The sequence below is a fragment of the Ailuropoda melanoleuca genome, chromosome 13, assembly GCF_002007445.2.
Source record: "Ailuropoda melanoleuca isolate Jingjing chromosome 13, ASM200744v2, whole genome shotgun sequence".
NCBI classification, from domain to species: Eukaryota; Metazoa; Chordata; class Mammalia; order Carnivora; family Ursidae; genus Ailuropoda; species Ailuropoda melanoleuca.
In genome coordinates, this window is record NC_048230.1 from 33,129,518 (window position 1) to 33,148,229 (window position 18,712).

General features: G+C 42.1%; 1 protein-coding gene across 1 annotated transcript; it reads left to right on the forward strand.

The window, feature by feature from the left end:
* Positions 1-4,133: 4,133 nt before the first annotated feature.
* APOH (apolipoprotein H) lies at positions 4,134-16,963 on the forward strand. Its single transcript, XM_002921716.4, has 8 exons — positions 4,134-4,284; positions 4,938-5,114; positions 6,423-6,519; positions 7,606-7,682; positions 9,491-9,679; positions 12,748-12,927; positions 14,599-14,796; positions 16,804-16,963. The coding sequence occupies exons 1-8, from the start codon at positions 4,221-4,223 to the stop codon at positions 16,857-16,859; spliced, it is 1,038 nt and encodes a 345-aa protein (XP_002921762.1). The 5' UTR covers positions 4,134-4,220; the 3' UTR covers positions 16,860-16,963.
* The last annotated feature ends 1,749 nt before the right edge of the window (positions 16,964-18,712 follow it).

The window sequence follows — 18,712 nt, forward strand, 5'->3', positions numbered from 1 at the left end:
TCTGTCCATACACTGATTTTTATGGGGTGATGCAAAAAAAGTTGAGGCCTCATACAGTTTGGTTTAAGAACAATATCTTACTGGGCACCAGGGTGGCTCAGTCAGTTAAGTGCCTGCCTTTGGCTCAGGTCATGATCCCAGGGTCCCGGGATCGAGCCCCACATTGGGCTCCCTGCTCCATGGGAAGCCTGCTTCTCCCTCTCCCCTCTGTTTGTGCATTCTCTCTCTCTCTCGCTTATCTCACTCTCTTTCAAATAAATAAATAAAATCTTAAAAAAAAAGAGAACACTATCTTATTAAGACCACTCTTAAGGAAACCACAAGAAGGGCACATATTCCTTTTGGTGGTTGTTGTTATATTTTTAAGCAATTTCAAATATACAGAAAATTTCCAAGAATAGAACAAAAACCTCCAAATACTCTTTACCCAGAGACCCCATTCAACCTTCACCAAACATCCCCTCAGGCTCTTACAGCACCAGCTTGGGACACCCATTCAAGGATTCTCCCTGGGCTCCCTCACTCTTTCCTTGCCTTTCATGGCCTCTGCCATTTGAAGATGACGGGGTGGTCATTCTGCATATCGTCCTCCAACTTGAGTATGTGCAATATTTTCTCAGGACACAACCCAGGTCACTGTGTTTGGGGCAGGGGTATCGCAGAACAGAGGCCGTGTCCTTCCCATTGCATCTTATCTGGGGGGCACACTATGCCCATTTGTCCCATTGAAGGTGGTATAATTTTGATAATTTGATTAAGATGGTGTCTGCCAAGTTTCTCCACTATAAATTCCTTTTTTCTCTCTATGCAATATATGCTTATTTTAAGTGGAGACATTTTTAAGGCTATCTGAGCATCTCATTTCTATCCCACTAATATCCCCCTAGTTTTAACAGCCATGGATAGTTCTTGCCAGAATTAAATATTTCTCTGATGATTTCCAAACTGCAATTTTCCAATTCCAGTGTTCCTATTATATTATTTGGCATTCTACCCCAAGGAAGAACTTTCTTATCTTCCCATATATTTGTTAATATGTTTATTGCTATCAACATGGACTCATTGATTTCCATTTTAGTCAATGGACTATAATTTACTACTATCATTACTTATTTTGACACTCAGATTGTCTCGTCTTGAGAGCCCCTTCAAGTGCCTTCTGGGTCCCTGTCATTCTCTGAGCATTACCTGAGTTGCTTTTCACAACATGATGTTCCAGAATTGTCTTATACTTTCCACTACTAGAATCAGCCAATTTTCCAAGGAGTCTTGGATAGTTGTATTAGAAACCAAGATCTAGGCATGAGGTATGCTCATTGCTACTGAGTATATTGTCATCCCCAGACCATCTTGGTGGAAAGAGCTAGGCATAATATGTATAATAGGCATACATACATACACACATGTGCACACCTTGGTATCTATAATTTCTGTGTCTATGTATATGCAAAATTTATACTGATATCGCTATTTCCAGTCCAACACTGCAGGGTTTATTTGAGCTTCCCTTCTTTCTCTTTTGCTACCTCTCCTCACCAGTAAAAATTCTGACTCCCTTTATCCCTAATATATTTGCCTGTTTGCTCAATCCGTTTTTGTAGCCAACCCTGTGACAACACTGGGCTGTCATCATCACAAGGGTCAATGTGACTGCCCCACTGGGTCTGCCCCATGACTTTTGGACAGAATTAGGAAGGAAGGACAAAGGAATGGGAGGGGAGAGAGAGAGGGAGGAAAGAAGGAAGGAGTGTGCTGTTTTTAATTTGAAATATAATTAGCATATAATAAATGCACAGATCTTAAATGTTGAATTGGATGAATTTATTTAACAAATTATTTATTTTATTTTATTTTTTTTAAAGAATTTATTTATTTATTTGACAGAGAGAGAGACAGCCAGTGAGAGAGGGAACACAAGCAGGGGGAGTGGGAGAGGAAGAAGCAGGCTCCCAGTGCAGGAGCCTGATGTGGGGCTCGATTCCAGGACCCTGGGATCACGCCCTGAGCTGAAGGCAGATGCCCAATGACTGAGCCACCCAGGCGCCCCAATAAATTATTTTTTTAAAGTGAAGTATAGTGGACACACAACGTTATGTTAATTTCAGGTGTACAGCATAGTGACTTGACAAGTCTATACATTATGCTACGCTCACAAGTGCAGCCACCATCTGTCACCATACAACACTATTACAGTGCCAGTGACTGTATTCCCTATGCTTTTATCCCCATGACTTATTCATACGGTGACTGGAAGCCTGTACCTTTCACTCCCTTCACCCATTTTGCCCATTCCTCCTCCTCCTCCCCTCTGGCAACCATCAGTTCTCTGTTATTTATGGGTCTGCTTCTGCTTTTCGTTTATTCCTTTGTGAGTTTTGATCATTGCAGGTACCCTAGTAACAAACATGTGAAAGAAAATACAGAATGTTCCCGCCCCTCCAGAAAGGCTCTTCAGGTGAGGGTGCATATCTCTCAGCAAATATCGTTAAAACCCCCTCTTCTGTCACTGCTCCTCTCAACGACTATCACTCCATTTGCATCTGTTGCCAAAAATGTCTCCTCTTAGTTTCACACTTCTCAAATTTGTTTTCCTGATGTCCTGCCTGTTTGGTTTCTCTCTCTCTTTCTCCATCTACCTCAGATCTGTATTATGTACAACAACTCGGCCCTGTCTTTAGTTTCTCTCTTCTCCACACATTGAAGGAATTCTCCACAATAGAGCAGAGCCTATGAATGATCTAGAAACCCCTTCGAAGGGGAAGGTGGAGTGAGTGTATGTGTGTATAAGGACTGTGATTTAATCACAGAGGGGGAAGGGCCACGATTATTTTCTATTAGTGACAGTATGCTTTTCCTCTTGTCACAGAACACAACGTTCATTAGAAGCAAAGTTCGAGAATCACAGCCTGACAAGAATATTTCTCAAATTAATGTGTGTCAAGCAACCTTAGACCTCAAAGACCATCCATATGAGAACCAGCAAAGGCAACTGACTCAGAGCTTGCCATAACAAGGGAGTCAGCCCTTGTCATTTGCATCTGGCAGAGACTCAAAGTCAGAGGAGTGGTCAAACTTGGTTGTGGCCACAAAGGGCAAATTTTGAGTATGTCCCGATGGGAGGTTGTTGGCGTGACAGGGACGATTGGAGGTGGATGGACCAGAAGCTGGGCATCCTATGTGATTGATAAAGAACATATCTGACTTTCTCCAGTTTGTCCTAAGTTGGGCCAATTGCTATGGAGGTTGGGATTTGGCTTGCTGGACTGGTTGCCTCAGAAACTAGGGGTCAGAGTTCTATTTTTATATATTTTCTGGTCATTGTCCACTTGTATATTCAGTCCCTGAGTGGGAAGGATGCATGAGAGGACTAGAGAGTCATGGCTGGTCCTCTCTGAACCCTCCAAGCAACATCATTAGCATTGGCCATTGTCTCTTCCTCCCCAACTTCTGTTCTTCTCTGAGTCCCAGCTTGTAACTTCATGTCAACTTTCCAATCCCTAAACCAGATCTAAAATCTGCCTGGACAGATCTAAGAAGTATTAAGAATGATGAGCAGGAGTTTGTGTTGACATGATGTGAGAAGACTGAGTATTTGAGGATAGCTTTGAGGTTGCACCTGGAGCTCCCAGGACGATCTTGTTACCAATTGCAAGTAAAACAGAAATCTGGAAGAAATTATCATTTTCTGAGAGAAGGTGATGAACTCGGTTTTTTAGGCATTATAGTTTTAGATGACTCCCTGTGGATGTTCTTTAGAATCGTACAACTGGGGACTGGAATATCATTTGAGAAGTATGGAGACTGAAACCCAGAGATGGTCCAAAATTCCTATGTCAAGACTGTGGGGGAGCAGGTGCTCCAGACTTCTGATGCTCCACCCACTATGTGCACAAAACTAAGGTTGGAGGATGAGAGGCCTGAGAACCTGGGAATCACCAAGATCCTACCGGAGGCGATAACAGACCATGACGTGCCATTAAAATAAATGTTATGAAGACGGAAACCATTTGCCAAAGATTTCACAACAGACCCACGGAAGTGAAAGTAAATGATTAAAAAATGCAGGTCTCAGAGTTCCCTTCAGATTGTGATATTTCACCTTCTATTTACAGAGGTAAAAGGACACAGGAGAAAAGGTTAATGTTTAAGCACTTTTATATTTGCATCCCTCTTTTTAGCAGAGGAAATCATTTTGGTAGTGCCTGTGTGAGTCATCCACAATGATTTCTCTGGGGCTCTTCTTGTTCTCAAGTTTTCTCTGCCATGTTGCTACTGCAGGACGGAGTAAGTACTCTTTGCTTTTGCAAACATAATTAATATATCCAAGCCCCTAGTACATGACAGGGATCAATAATGATCATTAAAATTCTTTCTAGTGCAGATGCTGGGGAGTCTGGATTGATACCGATTCTTCAATATTGCCATGCTTCAAGCTCCTCCCTAAGATGGTCAGCCAGTTGAAGCCTTGATGTACCGACCTATAAGATGGGGATAACTATAGTACCCTTCAAAGGGTTGTTGAGATTAGATGAGATATTGCATATGTGAAATATTTGTTACAGAACATGGCATAGTTACCATTGGCAGCATTAAATAGTTTTTTTTTTTCATTTTTGGGTTAGCTGAGCTTAAAAATGAAAATATAGATTTCTTTTTTAAATTTTATTTAAAATCAATTAATTAACATGTAGTGTATTATTAGCTTCAGGTAGAGTTCAGTGATTGGTCAGTTGCATAAAACACCCAGTGCTCATTACGTCAAGTGCCTCCTTATGCCCATCACCCGGTTACCCCATACCCCTACCCCACTCTCCTCCAGCAACCCTGTTTGTTTCATTTGATTAAGAGTCCCTTATGGTTTATCTTCCTCTCTGGTTTTGTCTTATTTTAGGGAAAAATATAGATTTCTTAACTCACCACTTTTTGCTCTATTTCAGCCTGTCCCAAACCAGAAGAAATACCATTTGCCACTGTTGTTCCATTAAAAACATTCTATGACCCAGGGGAGCAGATAGTATACTCCTGTCGTCCGGGCTACATGGCCCGGAATGGGATCAGGCGGTTCACCTGCCCTCTCACAGGACTTTGGCCCGCCAACTCCCTGAGATGCACACGTAAGTCAGTGCCTTCTCTCACATGCTCTCCTCTCATTGGGATCCTGGACACTTTGTCATGCTGGGGGCACAGAGGGCCGGCAGAGCCACAGGGTGGAGGGCTGTGAAGAAACAAGAGGGCCCGGGGTGGGGTGTTCCTGGGAGGGCAGAGCAGAGGTGAAGGGTGCTATTTAGAGAGGAGGAGGTGAGCATAGCCTGGAATGAGGAGAGATGTAGAAAAGAGATCTGCTACTATAAAAGAGAGAGAAACACTGCAGAAGTAAAAAAGACGTACAGATACACTGAAATTTAGACAGATACCAAAGACACCCTTGAAAAAGTAAAACACGTAAAATCATCACATCTTTGGACTTGGCCTCAAAATGAAAGCAGATTTAATAAAATCATCACATGATAATCTATAATATATACAATTATATGAATTATGTATGATTATGCAACCATAATTTATAATAAATTATAATAATGTATATATATAATATAAAAACTTAAGTGTAAATTTATTGCCATCACCTTATGGTAGATGGGTGCTTTTCTTTAGTCCTCAGGACATGGTTCCGTGATATCATGCCAGCATTACTTTATACAGTCAGATATGGAGCGATCAACCCAATAGAATTTCTGGCAATTTTATGTAGAAGTTAGACAGTAAAAATTACTATATGGGTCTATCTGAGCTCTGGTTATTTTGATCCTATGAGCACGACCTTTGTGGAAATGATACATTTCATACAAGTGATTTTAGTATACTTTTTGGCTTAAAACGGACTAAACATGATTTTTAATGAGAAACAGCTATGCCATCATAAGGGAAAAGTTTTCTTTAAATTGGTCATAGCTCTGGAATACTAACAATTTCATTTTTTCAAGTTACTTTTCATGTGTGTATTTTTGCATCATTGCAGAGAGTAGGTACCATTTTGTATTTTTGTATATTCACCAGCATAGCGTAAATATTGACTATATCTCCATAGGCTTCATAATTCACATTTTATTGGCTGTGTAAGAATTCAACCGTTGATTTACCATAATCAATCAAAACAATCACCTGATGGTAAACATTTAGGCTATCCAGTGTTTGTTATTAGAGTTAACAGGGCAATGAGCCCCTTTGTGCATATATCATTTGACTAATTTTGACTTATTTTCTTAGAATACTTAACAGTAGTGTTATTGAATCAAGAATAGAAATGAGTTTATATGTTTTTACTTTAATGAAAAATTCTATAAATTGAAATTTACCTTTCCATCTTTATTTTTGAAATTTTTAATTTATTATTATTCTTTTCTCCTATCTTTAAATTACAGCCAAAATATGTCCTTTTGCTGGAATCTTAGAAAATGGAGCTGTACGCTACACAACTTTTGAATATCCCAACACGATCCATTTTGCTTGTAACACCGGGTAAGGACTTCTAGCTACCAGAGGCAGGACATTTCTGGGCCCTTTAAGGCAAACATCAAGACATATTTTATTTTTAGCCTTCAGTGGTGTTGGGGTGGGGGAGGGGGTGGAGACCATAGCAACTAGCAGAATATGAAGTTGCTACCGTATCAAACTTTCCTTCTCCTAGTTAATTACTTAACTGCGGAGGTACATGGGAAGAATGAGAACTGCATGGTAATTCTTTATCATCTCTGGGACAAATCTTGACATGAAGGGTGAAATACCTTAGGAATTGGACTTGGGCTTTAGATATGAACCTAATTTGATTGACTGACCTGGGGGTCTCCAGAAGGGAGTTCTCTGGGGAAGGTTGGGCGTGTGGTGGTACAGAACATAGTTCTGTTGATCCTCACATGACACAAGACAGCATCCCCAGCAAGAAAGCACGTGCGGCCGTCATATAGATAATCTCCCTTAGGAGCAAAGGCGCTGCCAGTGACATGGTCAAGAACGTGTCGGCTGTACCTTAGGGCAAAATTTTCCTGAGGATCCTTGTTTGGGATTGGGAATTAAGAAATACTATGTGTGAAAAAGAAATGGACTCCTTTCATCTGAAACACTAAATAACTTGTGGGTCTGATGGCAAAGGACCTTGAAACAATTGGCTTCGACGGGACCATGTTATATTTTCAATGGAAATATACTGCATTGTGTTTATCCATTTGTGTCAGCAGAGTGAATAGTTTCAGGAAATGAATAGTAGCCATGACTCAGTTTGATTCACTTTTGTGCCCCTGGAAGAAGAGATGCTTCTTTGCTCCATGTTGAGAAGCAGTGAATTTGGTCTGCTGATTGGAAGAGAGGGCTTGGGGGGTTTGGCTTCTATGCCTCCAGCTATGGAAACTTCTCGTTCTTCCGTGAGTCCCCTGCAGCCCTGGGCTGGGAGATTTGAGGAGCCTTAAGTGAGTGCGGAGCTCCCCAGGAAAGCAGCATTACAAAATAGGGGAAAAGCTTGAATGTGAGACAATGCTCAGTGGAGAAGACATTTGAGACGCCATTGATGGATTATGCTACTGCTTGATGGGTTACATTTTCCTTTTGCAGGTTTTATCTGAATGGAAGTAGTTCTGCTCAATGCACCGAGGAAGGAAAATGGAGTGTTGACATTCCTGTCTGCACTCGTGAGTCTGCGGGTCCCCAGTTATGGGGAGAGCGATGAGTTGGTTTGCCTGGGACTTTGCTGGTCTTAACACTGTACATTCCAGGGCCTGGAAATCCCTCAGCCCTGACTCCATGGGAGGGTGGCTCACCCTTCTGGGGAGTGTACATCCTGGTATCTGGGAGGATGCAACAACCCTTTTGGAAGGACAGAAGGGAAGCATTCGACTCGTGAACACATTTGTATCCTCCACATGGTGGAATCAGTGATATCTGGGCTTGTTCATGCCATCACTCTCACACTTTTTGGGGGGGCTTGGCTACGTGTGGCATTGGTTCAATCGGGGACTGCCATCGTTTGACTAGAAGAACTGGAAACAGTGAGATCAAACATCTCCCTCCTGCTCTGGGACCTCATTCATGCATTTATACATTCACCCATGTATGTATTCCATAAATGGGTACTGAGGACCTAATGTGTACCATATCCTGTTCTCAGGCTCTATGGCCGAAGGCGACTTCGGTCTGCCCTCAGCAAGTGTGTCTAGTGATAAGGGACACAGGCAAGTAACCTTCACAATGAGCTTAGACTCCATCAAAGGGCCTTGCCTCCTAGGAGTGGAGTGGGATTGCTCCAAAAAACACTGCTGCTGGCTTATTCCAGGGACCCTCAGCCACGCAGTGAGGGGCGGCTCTGGGCATTGCTGATATGGGGAGGGATGCTCTGACTGTGATTCATGGGTGTCCAATCTTGGACCAGGAGGCCCAGGCATTACAATCATGTTATGGTTCTTTAACATTTCAGTGAGGTCTATCCTAGCAAGAGCCGGTGAAAAAGTCAAGCAATTTCAAATCAATGATCATTTAAGAAAAGCTGAACTACCAAAACAAAAGTTTTTTTAAGGCTAAATTAGAGTTCTTCACTCCGTAGTAAAAATCACCACGGTTCCTATAGTTTCCCTTGGAAGCAGATTGATGTCAATTACATAAAGTCACTTTTGCTTCTTGGTTACAAAACAGAAAATCTGCTTTAGCTTCCGTCTAATCTAAATCAATGCTTCTCATGCTTTAACGTAGGTGTGAATCCCCTGGGCATCTCGTTAAGATGCAGATTCTGAGCCGTGGGCCTGGGGTGGGGTCTGAGCTGCTGCCTTTCTAGTAAGCTCCCAGGCGAGGCCCCTGCTGCGGGCTCATGGATCCCACGTGGAGTAGCAAGGATCTAACTAATTCAGATTAAATCACATTCTGGTCTGCACTCACCTCCTTTACATTAGTATAACTCTCCCTGGACTTACTGAAACCTCATATTAGTCAGGTCAGGATGACAACCCTGGCCGTGTCTCCACGTAAAGCTACTTGCATAAACTCCACGCACACAGGGTGCAGAAGCAGGAGATGTTCAATGGGCACGAACAAATGTAAGCCAGCAGTGGAACGGAGATGTCACAGATGACTTTGTACCAAGTGCTATCGTGAGCAATTATGGCAGGATGGTCCTCCACCGCCTCTGACTTCCAGAAACATCTTCTGAGGTAGCATTTGGATCACAGACTAATGGAGACCTATGCATTGTGTCATTGTAACAAGCAAATTCATGGTGACAAGACTTAGACTTACTTCATTTTTCAGTCTTTTCACTGGTTCAGACATCTGGTTTTCAGATCATCTTTTCTTCCAGGACTTCTATCAGTGACTGTTTTTATCCTCGCATTTGATCCAATTTTGCATTTTCTCAAGTTAATCTTTGTGGGGTTTTTTTTTTCCCTTTCTGGAAAGAGTAACTTTCAAGACTCAACTGTTTCATAAAAGTGATTGTTCTTTCTTTTTCCAGCCGTAACCTGCCCTCCACCATCCGTACCTAAGTTTGCAACACTTAATGATTTTAAGTCATTGACTAAAAACCACTCCCTCTATGGAAAAAAGGCTGTCTTCGAATGTCTGCCACACTACGCCATGTTTGGAAATGATACAATCACCTGCACAGAACACGGAAATTGGACTAAATTACCAGAATGCAAAGGTAGGTGCAAGGACAAGACAAAACTATTATGACAGTGTAGAATCCCATTTTTGAGAGGTATGGAGAATTCCACTCTTATTGAGTGTCTCCAGTGGCCTTGTTCAACAAATGTTTATTGGCATCTACCATGTGCCAGGCAGCGTGCTGGGTGTTGGGGTCACCAGATGAACGACGCCTGGCTTCTGACCTCAGGAAAATTATATATAATGTGATGAACTGTTTGGAGCTGCCCGGGAGAGCTTCCCAGAAGAGGAGAAGTGGAGAATGAGGGGAAGGCATGAAAAGTCAGGGAGGCATGGGAGAACAGAGTGTGTGCACGGACAGTCGAATATGGTGGTGAGATTGGTGGGGAGAAGCTAGGATTAAATTGGGACATCCTAGGAGATGAGGGTGAAAAACTAGGCTATAGCCAGATTGTCCCACACTTTTATAGTCTACCTAAATTTAAGAATCACAAGAATATTTGACTTTAAAATATGAAAATTCTTCCTTTTCTATGTATTTTTATTTTTTAGAGAGAGAGAGCATGCACGTGCTTGTGGGGTGGGGAGGGGCAGAGGGAGGGGGAGAGGGAGAGAATCTTAAGCAGGTTCCATGCCCAGCACAGAGTCTAACAATAGGCTCAATCCCATGACCCTGAGATCATGACCTAAGCTGAAATCAAGAGTCAGGCGCTTAACCAACTGAGCCACCCAGGTGCCCCCTTCCTCTTAATTTGACCTATCATTGTTATCTTTAACTTTGTCAACTGCCAAACGAGTAGACAAATTACAGACTTTATCATGCACACAAGCAGCTATACCGACTGCTACCTTCTCCTGTGGTAGATATTGCAATGCCTCTCGAGGGATTCAAAGCCTAAGTGCTTTTCGGCATGGGGAAAGTACCAATAACAATGCCTAGCACCTTCTGTGCGACTTAAACTCCGGGCCAGGTACTGGTCTCTTGCACTGTATGTGTCATCTCACCTCATTTAATTCTCTCAAGTCCTAAGCAGGAGCTTCTTTTTCCCCCCAACCTTTCACCTAGAGATATCAACCGTCAACATGTGACTTTCTCTGTCTCTCTCTCTTTCCATAGACAGATGCTTTTTCTTCCTGAACCATCTGAAAATAAGTTGTACACATCATGACACTTACCCATAAATACTTCACCCTGAACGTCCTAAGAACAAGAACATTGTCACTGTAGGCAAGACATTTAATGTGTTTTGAATTATAATAATAATGATTTAAACTATTATAACAATATAAACAATTAACAACATTTATTTCATGTGGAAATTTCCCCTCAATTGACCCGAAAGTGTTCTTTATACATGTGTTTTGTTTTACATGGGATCTCGTCAAGAATGCCACATCTGGTTTAGTTGTCATGGTTCCGTAGTCTCCTTTGGTCAAGAATGATTGCCTGCGGGGTGCCTGGGTGGCTCAGTCTGTAAAGCGTCTGCCTTCAGCTCAGGTCATGATCTCAGGGTCCTGGGATCGAGCTTGCTGTCAGGCTCCGTACTTGGCTGGGAGTCGACTTCTCCCTCCCCGACTGCCCCTCCCCCTGCTCATGCTTGTTCTCTCTGTCTCTGTCTCTCTCTCAAATAAATAAATATAGTCTTTAAAAAAAAAAAAGAATGATCCCCTGCCTTTTTAGTTGTCTTTCCTTGACACTTTTATTTTGATTTATTTATTTATTTATTTATTTATTTATTTATTTATTTATTTATTTATTGAGAGAGAGGGAGAACATGTGCGAGGGCCGGAGGGACGGGCAGAGTGAGAAGGAGAGAGGGAACGCCGAGCAGACTCCATGTCCAGGGTGGAGCCCAACCTGGGGCCCAATCTCTCAACCCTGAGATCACAACCTGAGCCAAAATCAAGAGTCAGATGCTTAGGGGTACCTGGGTGGCTCAGTCAGTTAAGAATCTGTCTTTGGCTCAGGTCATGATCCCAGAGTTCTGGGGTTGAGCCCCACATTGGGCTCCCTGCTCAGTAAGGACCCTGCTTCTCCCTTTGCCTGCTGCTTCCCCTGCTTGTGCTCTCACTCTTTGTGTCAAATAAATAAAATCTAAAAATAAAAGTCAGATGCTTAACTAACTGAGCCACCCAGGCGCCCCTCCTTGATATTTTTAAAGAATACAGGCTATTTGTCTTGTAGAATGTTCCATAATCTGAATCTAGGTGATGGTTTAGTTGTGATTAGATTCAAGCTAAATAATTTTATTAAGAATCCATTCCATCCCATCAGGAGGCATCACTGGTCATGCTTTGTTTTATCCCTTGGCCCAGTGGGTGGTGTCAGATCTTCTCTTGGTAAAAGTGTCTTTTCCTCTTTGGAATTAGTAAGCAAATGGTGGGTGCTACTTTGAGATTGTGTGACTATCTACTCTCTAGTGGGCATTTTGGCATCCTCTGATTGTCCCCGACTTAGCCAATGATGACACTGGTGGTTGCGAACTGGTGACTTTCTATTTTTTCTTCTGTATTTATGAGCTTGCATTCTTCTATAGAAAAATGCTTTTCTTTTCTTCCATGGACTATTTTAAAAATATTATTACAGAGTCATAGATTCAGGGCCAGGAAGCAACATCATGCTTCTCCTTCATATTCCATTCTGGCTTCTCGTATAGACTGAAGACATTCAGAAGAATTAGATTTAACGCCTGAAATCCAGTAATGCTGTGCTAGTGTGCATGGAGGGAGCCTTTGTGCTTTAATTTCATGGTTTGTTGATTAAAAGAGACAGAATTTTTTTTCTTCTCTCAAACCCACCATTTTAGACTGCTTGGAGGTGAAATTTGGCATAAATAATAACTTGTGATTGTATGAGAGCCCAAAGAACTTGGTAACTCATTGATTTACTTTCAAAGTATTGTTGTTTCTTTTTTAATATCTAGGGTCCTGTGAGCATAAGAAGAGGGGGACAGAATTAAGCACCTAGTTTCCTAGAAATTGTACTTCAGCTGCAGGAACACCCCATGGTTCAATGGGGTCATGGAGACTGGAACGTTCATATTTTATAACTATGGGACAACACTACTATTTATACTAATATGTCTTATTGAATATATTTTTTAGAAGTAAAATGCCCATTCCCATCCAGACCAGACAATGGGTTTGTGAACTATCCTGCAAAACAAACACTTTATTACAAGGATAAAGCCACATATGGTTGCCATGATACATATGGCTTGGATGGCCCAGAAGAAGTGGAATGTAACAAATTTGGAAACTGGTCTGCACAACCAAGTTGTAAAGGTATGAAACATGGGTGAGGTCTTAATACATCCCTGAATTTATCCAGTGGGTTACCCTTACTTGCCATTTTCTTGTTCCATTCATTTTCCACTTGCTGCTCAGACTTGCTTCAGAGTTATTCATATGTGAAGGACTTTAGGACTCACATGTCCATGGAGGAGCTTTGTGCTTAGCAAGCTTGTTTGAGATGAAATTGTAGGAAATAAACAGATCCTTTGTAAGCATTGATGATATGGTGGAAGATTGTGTGGGTTTCCTATACTTGTTTTCCTGTGAGCATCCTTTTCTGCTCTGTTCTGGTCTAGACTCTTCTTGTTGCAAAAACCAACCACATATTCAAGCTAGTTCAAGGAAATAGGGGTTTATCATAAACGGGCAATAGGTGACCGTATGGACATTGAAGATGAGGAAACGAAATACAACTGGTCCTCCTGAGGATCTGAACCAAAAGCCAGTCCCTATTGTAGCTCTTCCCATATCTCAGTGGCCTCATGGTCTCTCTCATCTTCATGTTTCCCCGCTCACTCACCTCGAATCCAGCTTGACTCTACATTAGGACCTCTCAAGCAAAGGACTCATCACTAACTGGCATCTTTCTCTGGAAACACTGGTTCCTTTTGAGTTCGGTGTCTATCCTTGATCCGGGGTCATGCTTATGCAAAGAACGATAATCTAGCACTATATTTCTGCTCAGGTTGCTACAGGGCTGGGCCGTTTAAGCAGAAAAGGAAATTAGGCATAGCAAGCAAAATGATATATAGTGTCTTAGGTTGGGGTCCCCTGGATGCAGAGCCTGAGACAAGGATTCAAGTGCAGATGATTTATTCAGTGAGTGTCTCAGGAGAAAGTGAGGCAGGAGGATCGAGTAGGGCACTGGCTCTCAAACTTCACTGTGCCCCAGGATCACCTGGAGGGCTTATTTAAACACAGGGTTTCTGATTCAGTAGATCTGGGGCAGGACCTGAGAATTTGCATTTCTGTCAAGTTCTGGAGTGAGGCTGCTGCTGCGGATCCAGGACTAAGTTTTGAACAAATAGGTGGTCTCAACTAGAATCTAGTTTCAATTTCATCCTGTTGGGAGCTCTGGACCATGAATTCTAGCCTAGAGTTGATTCCACTAGAAGGCATGGGGACCTGCTTTTTGTATCCCCTTATCAGTCAGTCATTGGCTATGGGCTGCTCCCTTCCCTGGCCCTGGTGTGGGAGCTGATTGGCTCCCAGAAGAGATGGCTCCCTAATGGCTGAGAGCAACTTTTCAGAGAAAGGAGCATTTGTGAGCTATTATCAGCCAACGCTCCCAGTAGCTGGTGGATGGCTACACCAGCTCAATAAATGGGATCTAAGTGGGGGCAGTGGAGGTTTACATGAAATGGCGGTGTCTTGTGGAAGTTCTTTTTCACTGAAGACAAAAACCTGATGCTTCTGCCCTGACCTTCTTATGTGGCTGCTACGGGGGGAAAGGGCATCTTGGAAGCCATGACTAATGGTTCTATTGATAAAGAACAGCTATGAGCAATGACACTGACGTTACTCACTCTGAACATTCTTGGAATCTTCTTGTCTTGAGCGATGTGTTTCAGATGTACTCGTCTACTGATTCAAATGCTACATTGTCCTTAAGGAAGACTCACTGAACTCCTAAGTCTTGATGACAAATATTGTCTCTTTCAGCTTCTTGTAAATTATCTGTTAAAAAAGCTACTGTGCTATACCAAGGAGAGAGAGTAAAGCTTCAAGAAAAATTCAAGGATGGAATGCGGCATGGTGAAAAAGTTTCTTTCTACTGCAAGAATAAGGAAAAGAAGTGTAGCTATACTGAGGACGCTCAGTGCGTAGATGGCACCATTGAAATCCCCAAATGCTTCAAGGGTGAGTCTAACACTGGTACCTGTAACTAGGGTTTCCGCTTGCCCCTCACCATAGTCAGTACTCCAATCACATAATGATAATAAGAAGCCACATCAGTTTGGCCACTGGATTTTTAAAAAAATATTTTTACTTATTTATTTGAGAGAAAGAGAGAGCACAAGCATGAGCGGGAAGGAAGGGCAGAGGGAGAGGGAGAAGCTGGTTCCCTGCTGAGCAGGGATTCGGATGCAGGGCTCCACCTAGGACCCCGGGGATCATGACCTGAGCCAAAGGTAGACACTTGACCAACTGAGCCACTCAGGCTCCCCTGGCCACCGGATTTTTAAGAAGAGAGGGGGAGCAGGAGAAACGAATGAGATGAAGCAATAAACTGATTCATTTTCTCTACCTGCATTATCATTTTCCTTTCCAATTCTTTTCTTTAAAAGTCAGAGTTGCAGTTTTATTCAATGAATATTGAGATGAATTATGTCATCTTGTATAATTCCAGATTAAGCTCAAATAAGAGTAATGATGTTGCACGGAATATTGAATAATAACAATATTTACTGCCTCTCAGTCCCAAATTATAGAGAACTCACCCCAATTATAAAGTAACTCATGGTAATGGTGATTGGTTTATAGATCTTCTAACATTTTTTCCCTTTCTTCAGCAATTCCTAGAGTTTGAAAAGTCTCCATTAGAGCAAAGTATTCATTAGAGCCAAATATTTTCAGGAAGATGAGATTATGTTTGTGAGATAAAGATGTGCACAATGATCAGCATTTAGAACTGCCAACTTTTAAAATGTTCAGGTTTAGGGTTTAAATATCTTCGTACTATGAAGGAAGAATGAGCCGGAGGTTGAAGCTTCTACTGGCTCTTCGCTTAGAAGTGTTCCAGGAAGGGGGCGCCTGGGTAGCGCAGTCATTAGGCCTCTGCCTTCGGCTCAGGGCGTGATCCCGGCATTCAGGGATTGAGTCCCACATGGGGCTCCTCCGCTGGGAGCCTGCTTCATCCTCTCCCACTCCCCTGCTGTGTCCCTCTCTCGCTGGCTGTCTCTCTGTCAAAATAAATAAATAAAATCTAAAAAAAAAAAAAAAAGAAGTGTTCCAGGAAGGATGCCTAGGTGGCTCAGTCGGTTAAGTGTCTGCTTTTGGCTCAGGTCACGATCCCAAGGTCCTGGGATAGAGTCCCGCATTGGGCTTCTTGTTCAGCAGGGAGCCTGCTTCTCCCTCTGCCTGTCGTTCCCCCTGTTTGTGCTCTCTCTCTCTGACACATAAATAAATAAATAAATAAATAAATAAATAAATAAATAATAAATAAAATCTTAAAAAAAAAAGTCTTCCACGAATGTGGACAGCCCTATATTTGGCAGGCAGGTTAGAGAAAAGAGGGGTTTGAGAAGTGACCACCTAGAGATGGAAAAAGGAATGATAACTAGTAAATCATACCTACTCGATAGCTTTAATTATCAGAAATATGCTCCATGCCACGGAGTATGTGCTCAAACAAGGATAGTTATTATAATCACTAATGATTAGAAATGCACTGGATAAATTGTTACTGTTCAAAATATAGCGGACCCTGGGCAGATGTTAAATACTGAAACTGACAGAGGACGCGTAGCCTCGTACAAATCAGTACATAAAATGTTAGAAGAGAATAATTTAAAAAAACAACCCAGAGTTTTGTTGATGTATTTCTTCGGGCTCTTGTCCCTGACAGTCTTCAGACAGCACTGTTAATGCATCAGAGAATAAATAAAAGGCTGATACAATTTTTTCCCCCTTTTAATCTTGACTGTCAGAATTATACAGAACCTTTTATTTTCTGTCTTGGAAATGAGTGCCTTATCATTTCCCTGATGTTTTCTCCTATCACTTAAACCTCACAGTCAACGGTTTTATTCATATAATTAAATTTTCCCACACATTTGTAAAATGTATTTGATTTGGCGTAGCTACTTAGCGAATTTAAGAAATGATCGTTTCTCTTAGGATCTTTGTCTTTTTCTTCCCAAACAGAACACAGCTCTCTGGCTTTCTGGAAAACCGACGCGTCAGATGTAAAGCCATGCTAACCTGGTTTTCAGATTCAAAATTAAATGCCACACTCGAATCAATGTTTGTCCAAGGAACGTAGCAGAAGTGGAAAAATAAAGTGACTGAATTTGTTCCCTCTGTCGCTGCAGCCTGATAGCTTACTTTTAGTTATGTCAGCTGGTTAAGAAACCCAAATCCTTGAAACATGGTCATTTCGTGGCTGTGGAATGGAAAGGTTACACGGTTATCCAGGCAACTCAGTTCCCCCCTCCCTTGTTCTACTTTCAGATGCTTTTGCCTCACCCAACTGCAGTATTTTTCATGGAATGCTCCAGAGAACCATCGCACAGGCCTTCAGCTCTGCCTGGCAGTCTTACCATATTTCCCTAATGTGTGCACTCCCCTCCTCTCCAAGGTGGTACTTCTCTTCTCAACCCTCCTCAAGCCACCTTCTCTCCCCTCAGTCTCACCTGAGAACCTTGCTCCTGTTGCACCAAGAAAATAGAAAAGACCTTTTAAAAGACCTTCCCATGGGGCACCTGGGTGGCTCAGTTGGTTAAGGGGCTGACTCTTTTTTTTTTTTTTTTAAGATTTTATTTATTTATTTGACAGAGATAGAGACAGCCAGCGAGAGAGGGAACACAAGCAAGGGGGGTGGGAAAGGAAGAAGCAGGCTCATAGCAGAGGAGCCCGATGTGGGCCTCGATCCCAGGACCCCGGGATCATGCCCTGGGCTGAAGGCAGACGCTTAACCGCTGTGCCACCCAGGTGCCTAAGGGGTTGACTCTTGATTGTGGTGCTGGTCATGATCTCAGGGATGGGGGATCGAGCCACGGCGGGGAGTCTGCTGGAGATTCTCTCTCTTCCTCTCCCTCTGCTCCCCCCCCCACTTGTGCACTCTCTCTCTTTAAATAAATCTTTAAAAAAACAAACAAAATAAAATAAAAAAATCTTCCCATGACCAAAACTGTCAACTTACCAGTACCTGTAGAGATTCTCTGCCCTCCGTCTTATGCAGTGGACGAACTCAGTTCCCATCTAAGGGCAAACTGTATGCACTGGATCCCATCTTCTCTCTCCTACTTAGGGTTTTGCTCCTTCCACGAATGAGCTTCCGTTTTTATTATTTTTCTTCCTATTGGACCATTTCTATTGGTGTACAAATATATGCTTATATTACCCTTTACAAAAACCCTTCCTGTTGCCTGACATCTTTTTTCAGCTACTGCCCCATCTTTCACCCCCATGTTTATTTTAATTTTTTGTTTTTGTTTTATTTAATTTTAAGTTTTTAATTTTAATTTTTAATTATTTTTATTTTATTTTATTTTTTAAAAAAGATTTTATTTATTTATTTGACAGAGAGAGAGAGAGGGGAGGGGGAGTGGGAGAGGAAGAAGCAGGCTCCCAGCAGAGCAGGGAGCCCAATGTAGGGCTCGATCCCAGGACCCCGGGATCATGTCCTGAGCCAAAAGCAGATGCTTAATGACTGAGCCTCCCAGGTGCCCCAATGTTTTATTTTTTATATTCCCTGTTTTTATAAAAGTACTGGAAAAAGCTGTTTCTCTTTGCCAGCTCTACAAATAGTACCCATCACTACTCTTGAAATTCGTTTCCCCAAATGTATTCCTTCATTGATGCTTTTTTGTTAGGATTTGATATCCCCTCTCTCTTTCTAAAAATAAATAAATTAATTAATTAAATAAATAAATAAATAAAATCTTTAAAATAAAAAATAAAAAAATAAGCTGGACCCTCCCTCTTCATCCCATGTAACAGGTCTAGGAATGGAAAGACAGCCATAAAAATTTTAGAGCATCTCCCCCTGCTCCAGACATGATTGCAAGGTTTGCTCCAGAAAAGGAGAGAATATATTTTTCTGTTATTCTCT

Excerpts from the sequence above, each read along its gene's own strand:
- APOH (XM_002921716.4), top strand. The coding sequence starts at position 4,221 with ATGATTTCTCTGGGGCTCTTCTTGTTCTCAAGTTTTCTCTGCCATGTT. Across the intron at positions 6,520-7,605 it reads CATTTTGCTTGTAACACCGG|GTTTTATCTGAATGGAAGTA; the intron begins GTAAGGACTTCT and ends TTCCTTTTGCAG. Across the intron at positions 14,797-16,803 it reads AATCCCCAAATGCTTCAAGG|AACACAGCTCTCTGGCTTTC; the intron begins GTGAGTCTAACA and ends CTTCCCAAACAG.